This window comes from Carya illinoinensis, chromosome 16, assembly GCF_018687715.1.
Source record: "Carya illinoinensis cultivar Pawnee chromosome 16, C.illinoinensisPawnee_v1, whole genome shotgun sequence".
Classification (NCBI taxonomy): domain Eukaryota; kingdom Viridiplantae; phylum Streptophyta; class Magnoliopsida; order Fagales; family Juglandaceae; genus Carya; species Carya illinoinensis.
In genome coordinates this window covers 12,973,682-12,981,660 of record NC_056767.1, presented here as the reverse complement: position 1 = coordinate 12,981,660, position 7,979 = coordinate 12,973,682, and the positions used below count along the sequence as shown (strand labels likewise).

Sequence of the window (7,979 nt, the reverse complement as noted above, 5' to 3'; positions counted from 1 at the left end):
AGCATTACTCGATAAAATAGATGGGTTTCTTTTGTAATTGTGACTAGACCTAAACAAAAATCTGAAAATCAGACTCTAAATTTGGCTCCACTCCGACTCCGACAAAACATAATCGAAGTAGGAACTTTTTTTAATTTTGGAGTTAGAGTCGAAGGTGTCACTGGACAACTCCGATCCTATCAGACTCCGTTTTTATGTTCCAACTTGGACTCAGATTCGGACTCTGAATCTGTTTCCGGTATTAGTTATAAAACTAGTATCGTTATATAGTTAAAAAACTAGAACTTATATAGTTAAATTCAATAATATACTAGCATGAGCTAATTAATATAAAATAATTTTTATATATATACTATAATATAAATAGACTAATGATAGTTTAGTATATGTAAATATCATAGTATTACTACCAAGCATAATCAAGTATAGAAATAAGTTATACACTAGTATTTAAATAAGTCTAGTATAATAAATTAATAATATGTATACCAAATTACTAAAGTATAATAAAATATAATTAAATTCTAGAAAGTCTAAATATAATTAAGCTAGAAATAAGTTAGACATTAGTATTTTTTTTTTTTATAGGAAATGCTTCACTGCATATATTCATAGGCGAAGTTACAACTGTGACTTAACAAACTGGAATACCAGACCATAAGCCAACTAACGCATCTGCTCAGGAGCTCCCCCGTAAACAAATTTCTTTGTGACGGACAGTGTCTAAAACTTCTATACCTCCTCTCTTGACAGCGGTCAAAAGAGAAAGCTCTCTGATAAACAGAGATAAACGACCTCTCTTCTGAAGAAGAGAGGTACACCACACTCTCTCCTCCCACGGAGGAAGAGTACCCAAACCTACATTCCTCCAAAAGAGGAGTAGGACAAAACCCACATTCCTTTTAAGAAGGAGTGGGACTCTAGGCAGTATATTATAAATAAAAGCTAAAACATAATTAAAACAAATACAGAACAACATAAAAAACAGTAAAGGGCTGTGCAAAACAGAGGGCCCAGCCCAGGCCCAAGACCCAACATCGTGGGGGCCCAACCCGCTAACAGAAGAGGCGCCTAAGGATCGGACTAGGGTTTCTTCGCTACATCCGCCGCCCCTTCTTCTTCTCTGTTCCTGTGCAGTGCTGCTGCTGCCGATCACCACAAGGCATGGGAAGACCCCCGATGCCTAGATAAGCCCCTCAACATCGTCGGCCAGAAACAGATAGAGTAAACCAGCAGCCCCATCGTACGAAACCCAACCCTCTGTTATGAAAACAGAGTTTCAAGCCTCTTGCCGTCGAGCCACCCCGCCGTATCCCCGCCTCACCATAGCCCAAGCCGTCAGCCTTGCGCCAACACGAATAGGCTAGCTTCTCACCCGTCCAAATCCTCCCATCTGTTTCGCCCTCGCCGTACGTCCCGACTGCAAAGCGCCTCCTCGCAGGATTGCTCACGCCTCCTCTGCAAAGCTCCACCTCGCTGGGTTGGTCGGGGCCCTTACTGGTGATCCTCGCTCCAGGAAAGACACTGGAACCAGGGGAGAAGAGCTAACCACCACAATCGCAGGACCGACTGATAAAAAAACCAAAAACGAGCCAAGACAACAGCCGAAAAAGAAAAACAGAAGAACAAAGGAAAAAAACTAAAGGGAGAAGGGAAGGAGGAGGGGGGGAGGGAGGGAGGAGCCAAGGCTCCCACCTCCCTCAACGGCGATGAAACGATTTGTTTACTTTTTAGAGAGGGGGCAGAGCTTCTCGCTCCTATAATGGCGGAATTTGTCAAGTTAGACATTAGTATAATAACATGCAATTAGACACTAAAACTAATATGTAATACTATAGTATGATAACATGTAATTAGATATTATAGTATAAGTCTAGTATAAAAATGAGTTAGATATTAGTATAGAAGTAAATTAATAGTGGATGATTTAGTTTTAGTTTTAAAGTTTTTGGAAATATTGAAATTTGAAAGCCACAAAAAAATATTTTTTTAAATTGTACCTACAGAAGTCGAAGTCGAAGTCAGAGTTGGAGTCAAATTTAGAGGAATCTGACTCACACTAAGTCGCTACTCACCCTTAATTTTGATCGATTAAGATTATGATCCGACACCATAGAAAATTAAAAATATTCAACAAAACACACATACATGTTATTTTTATAAGTTATTGTACAAAAATATCCCTCTTTCAAAACATAGTTATGTAAACAATATCATTAAACCGAAATAAAGAGAGATCGAAGTCGTATCCGTTTTTAGTGAGAGAATCTCTTCCTTCTCTCTAAGAAAGAAGTTTCAGAAACCATCCGAGGGAGGTGGGAGCCTTCGGCTCCTCCCTCCCTCCTCTCTCTCTCTCTCTCTCTCTCTCTCTCTCTCTCTATTTATGTTTTCTCTTTGCTTTTTCTGGTTTTGGTTTCTATGCTTTTCAATTTTTTTCTTTTTTCCTGGGTCTTGGTTTGGGTTTTAATAAAAATCGTTGGCTGCATTTTGGTGGGTTGTAAGACCACCGACTTGGTTCCCGAGTCGTCCTCCATGACAAAACACGCAGCTGGGCTGGGAGTCTGTGCACGATGGAGGAGGAGGATCTCGGCTTCCTTTGGCCATGGTTATGGGTGGTTGTAAATCCACGAACCTGCTCGATGTTTCCGACCGGATGTGTGGCGTTAGCTCTCAGATGTACGAAGGAAGGTTTGCTCTTTTGGAATGTACTCCCGCGGGTTCAAACGGAAGGAAGGGGTGGATGCACACTGATGTGCATGGGTGGATCTGTTTAGCCAAGGGTGCCCTGTTTCACCCAAGGAAAACAGAGGAAGTTTTTCGGGAGGCTTTCGGAGGTGCAGGTGGATGAGTTGATATGGGGTGCGGGCGTTCACATGGATAGAAGTCAGAAAGGGGGCTGGTAGTGCAGACGACGGTGAGCTTTTTGTTTCGGTCCTATTGCAGTTTTATTGGTTTCGTTTTCTGGTTTTTGGTTTGTCTCCCTCCGCTGTTAAGGCTTTTCTGGCTCTCGGTTTTGATGGGCACGGTTGGGGTCCGCTGGGTGGTGGCGTTGGTGCTGGCATTGGGCTGGTTCTGAACCAAGCCGTGCCACCTCTACAAAAGAGACCCACGGCGTAATCAAACCATGAAGGAGAAGGGGAAGGGGGGCGAAGAAAATGATGGAGACGAAACCCTAACGGGCTTCCCACTTGCAAATAGGCTGTACTTTCTTTTGATTGGGCTTAAGCCCAGGGTGTTTTTCTTTTGAGTGTTTTTATGTATTTTGGTTTATCTAGTTTATTTTCAGGTAGTGTTTAGAAACAGTCTCTAGGGCCTAGGGTCCGTAGAGTTTGTACTCCACTCCTAGGGAGGGGGAATTGTGTGGACTTTCTTAGACGGTGGTTTAAGATAGAGGTTTGTCTCTCAGACTGCTAGTCTGGAGGGCTGTCTCTTAGACGATTTAGTCTAGAGGAGTTGGACAAGACCATGTCAACTACAAAGAAATTTGTGGGTTGGGAAGCGAGTAAATGTTATAATTTGGCTTGTATTTTTCAAGTCAGAAGTTGTAATTGTCCGTTATATGAATGAATGAAACACTGTTTCACTGTCAAAAAAAAAAAAAAACATAGTTATGTAACATTGCTTACTAATAATTCTAAAATATCACAAAGTAATCTAAAACCATTACACATTAATATAAAACTATTACAAATTAATCTAAAACTATTACAAACAGTTTGAATAACTTAAGAATAACAATGTTACAAATTACAAAACATAAAAACAAATAATGGTAGAGAATATAACAAATCATTTGGCAAAGTCCAAGTAACTCTGTTTTACTAATGGTTATCAAACAGTAAATAACATTTTAATAGTAAATGAAGGACATGGATATAAACGAGTGGAGTTGAAGCGTGCGAGTTGTGGGTGGCCAAGCGTTCTTTGGTTGATTTTAATTTGAACATAAGTGAACTCGCACTTTTCATCAATTATATTAATGTTGTGATCCAATTGAATTTGTGTTTGAGCGAGACGATTTCAAGCTCCTTGTCAACAAAACACACACACAGACACAGAGATATATGTGTTATTTTTACAAGTTATTTTAAAAAATAACCCTAATTTAAAACACATGTAATTATGTTAAGTTGCTAACTAATAATTTTTAAATATAACAAAGTAGTATAAAACTATTACAAATTAATCTGAAAATATTATAAACAGTTTGAATAACTTAAGAATAAAGATATTACAAATTACAATACATTAAAAAGGAAATAAAGGTGGAAAATATAACAATTCATTTGCCAAAGGTCTAAAACTATTACAATTTGTTTGTTGTTTGGATGCATTATTTTCTCAAATTTTTTCTTTTCAACCAGGTAAACGTGCATTGCACATTAAACAATTGTTAGTATGTAACATATATACATGAGGAGGAAATGAAAACTTCGAACTTATTCTCTTTGAGAGAGAGAGATACATTCTGATTACTTTTTTTTTTTTTTTCAATGATCAAATAAGAGTACTGATACTGTAACACACCGGAAAGATTTAAAAGAATAATCTCACTTCTAGGGTGAGGACCTCCGGAAAGCAGAATAAGAAGAATATAGAATAAGAAGAAATTGAACTTTTGATTCATATTTTACCTGCCTCACAAGTGTGTACTCCACACTACAAATACCGACCTCCCTCCCCCTTTCCTCGAGGCTTCTACTAACTAATGGATCAGAGGTCGACTTAACCAGACAATGGAATGAGATAGTTCAAACCATTGTTTTAAATTTCGTACTGTACCGGCCGGTACAGTCGAAATATAGCGTACCGGAATCCTAACCGGTACAGAAAATGGGTCTGTTTTGTATCGGTTAAAATATCGGCCGTACCGGTGTGTTTCGGCCCGTACCGGCCGGTATTTCGGATTCCGGCCGAAATGACTATTTCGACCGGTACATATAATAGGGGCAGATTGAGTCAACCGGATATTTTTTAAATTTCGTTAAAATGATAAGGGCATTTTGAGACTGTTGCTTTACTGGACTGCACCTTGTTTAAAGAAAATAAAGTAAAAAGTACATACCCTCGTTGTAGGACAAGAAAAGTCAAAAGGACAAGACTGCACGTCTGACCTCAAAATAGCATTTTAAATTTTTTAATTAATTTAAAATAGATACAAATATTTTCTATTCTAAATAAAATAATAAAAAATATATTATATCTTTTACTCATTTTTTCTTGCTTGAAAGTTTAAAATTGTATTATTATTTTATGTGATCTTAATCAATTTTTTTCATTATTTATTTTAGTTGGTATTATTATTTTTTATTTTTTATGTGATCTCAAGATGAGTTCTTTTATTTTATTAATTGGATTTAGATGTATTTAATTTTACAAATATGTGTGTTAAAACTTAACCCTTGTATTGAGAAGTAGTATTATTAAGTTAATGACTTATTTTATCATTATTTTAGAAAATAATTTATGTGTATATATATATAATTTATACATATATAAACTATTCCGAAACGGTACATGAAACGGTACCGATATCAAAATATTTCATTTCAGTGCCTTAACCGGTACAACCTCCGGTATGATATTCAAAACTTTGGTTCAACTTCCGGTATAGTATTCAAAACTTTGGTTCAATCAACTCTATCAAATTGTGAAAGAGCTTCGATCTGACTTGAGAAATTTAAATAAAAGAAATCGGCCATAGGCCCACGCACAACTAAAGGACTGAGGCCCACACACAACTAGGGTACTGAAGCCGACTACTAATCCTTTATTACTTAAATAAACCCAAGCCCACAATGCCTTGGTCCTGAACTCTGACAGATTAATTAATTAACCCATCCGGTCAAGTTCTTGTCGCATGCACAGCTATACAGATTCGTCTGGACGTGCAATACGCCCTCTACGCCGCCCCCGCTTTGAATTGTACCACGCGACCGCCATTACAGGTGGAACTACAAATGCAAAGATGCCGAGTAGCGCGTTTAGACTAGGAGGACCGCAAGTGTTTGACGGAATTGAAAAACCGTATGTAAAGGAAAATGAGAATAAGCCAATCCATATCAGTAAATAAAAGGGGAATCCGTATACAAGATACGAGATGACGTAGCCGGACGAAGCAAATGCTAGCGTATTAACGAATACGAAAACGGGAACTTTGCAGCCAGAACCCGAATTTGCGGTGCCCGCTTTCTGATTTACCGGCCCATGGTTGTTATTGGTGTCTTGAGAAACCCCAAAGGGAGGGTTGATTACAGCTTGGAAGGTAGCGGCAGCAATCAGTGCCATCACCACTAGAAGTGCACTTCGTACGTCACTGACGGTATCTCGTCCTGGCTTATATCGCAAGTATGAAACCAATTCGCCAAACGTGCGAAAAGCTGGTTGGTTGGGTTGGTTGGGGGTTTCCTCCGGTTGGTTGGGTTGGTTGGGGGTTTCCTCGGGTTGGTTGGGTTGGATTTCCTCCGGTTGGTTGGGTTGGATTTCCTCCGGTTGGTTGGATTGGGAAGCCATCCATAGTACTAGCCTACTAGGTATGTAGCAAATGGCAAGCTAAGGTCCGCAACCGAGGTAAAGCTTCAAGGGTAATGATATACCAACGACCATTTCATAATTTATAAACAATTTTAAATATAATAATTTAATTTAAAAAAAATTTAAATCTTACATGTAATAATTATTCCTCCCCTACTTTCGATGGAGCAATAAAGCTGATACGATATACTCGGACATTGTGCATCGTGGCCATTAAATATTTGCTCTTCTTAATTTTGCTAGATATAATGATAGTAGCCCAGAGCACTTATAATAGATGTTTTAAAATTTTTTTTTTTTTTAAATATAGAAAAAAATTTTCAAAATCACCTTCCATCCGATCTTCTATTTTAAAAGGATTTTAGAGTTTGTTATAGAAAAGCCGCTACATTTAGAGCACTTCCAATACATTTTTTATCCTATCCTTTAAAATGCATCGTCAAATTTCATTTTTTCTATTTTACATATTGATTTTTACAATATATCATATATCAGCTTATCTATTTTTTTTTCATATTATTTTAATATTATATTTTTTAATATTTTATAAGAGAAAAAGTATAATAAAATAAATCAATTTTAACAAAAAAGTACAAGAAAAGATAAAAAATAATTAAAATATATTTACATTTGTGTATAGTTGCTTCTACATCTAGAGGCAACACTGTACACAAATGTAAAACAGAAAAAAAATAAAGCATCCGTTGGATGCATGTTTTAGACTATTTTTCTTTATATTTTACATAAAAATGGATTTTACAAAACTCATTATGAGTGCTCTTAGAGGAGCCTGTACACGGTTGTAAACATATTTTTATTCATTTCTCACATATCCATACAAACCGGAGGCTAGTAGTCAGGCTGCATTTCTTTGGAAAGGTGATGTTTTTAATAATCTGGATATTAATTATTTGGTTGGTGATGGTATTTTAATATATATTTTTATTATATAATTTTTTTAATTAATTTCTATTTTAGTTTAGCTTATAAATTTGGATTAATTTAAAATAGTACATAATTATATAATATTGTATATATAGAAATATTATAAATATCAAGAGATATAAAAATATCATTGATAAATAGAAAAAAATATTTAAAATGAATAAAAAATATTAAAAAGTATAACATTTAAATGATATGAAGAAAAAATAAATAAATTAATATATGAAATATTGTAAAAATTAATATGTAAAATAAAATAGAAAATTCATTGCGACTGCTCTGAGAAGTACTGGTGATGCAAATTATTAGAACCCGGTAGCTGAAGGCATAAATTCAAGAATTTATGGTAGGCAGTCGAGTTTGGTGAAAAAGAGAGTCAAGCATTAATTGGTCTTTCTTAATTCCGATGGTTTAATTAATATTGCCAACGACGGTTGTTGTATTAAAGTCTTTTATTCACGTGGTTTACCTACGCTCTGACGTTTCATTAAAATCTTTCT

At 36.2% G+C, this 7,979-nt stretch overlaps 1 protein-coding gene across 1 annotated transcript; it reads right to left on the bottom strand.

Moving 5' to 3' along the window:
- Positions 1–5,592: 5,592 nt before the first annotated feature.
- Positions 5,593–6,595, bottom strand: LOC122298591. The gene is made up of 2 exons (XM_043108412.1): positions 6,091–6,595; positions 5,593–5,954 (listed from the first exon to the last, which is right to left on the bottom strand). The coding sequence occupies exons 1-2, from the start codon at positions 6,511–6,513 to the stop codon at positions 5,943–5,945; spliced, it is 435 nt and encodes a 144-aa protein (XP_042964346.1). The 5' UTR covers positions 6,514–6,595; the 3' UTR covers positions 5,593–5,942.
- Between the last annotated feature and the right edge of the window lie 1,384 nt (positions 6,596–7,979).

What these genes read in the sequence shown, in the direction of transcription:
- LOC122298591 (XM_043108412.1), bottom strand. Translation starts at nt 6,513, where the DNA reads ATGGCTTCCCAATCCAACCAACCGGAGGAAATCCAACCCAACCAACCG.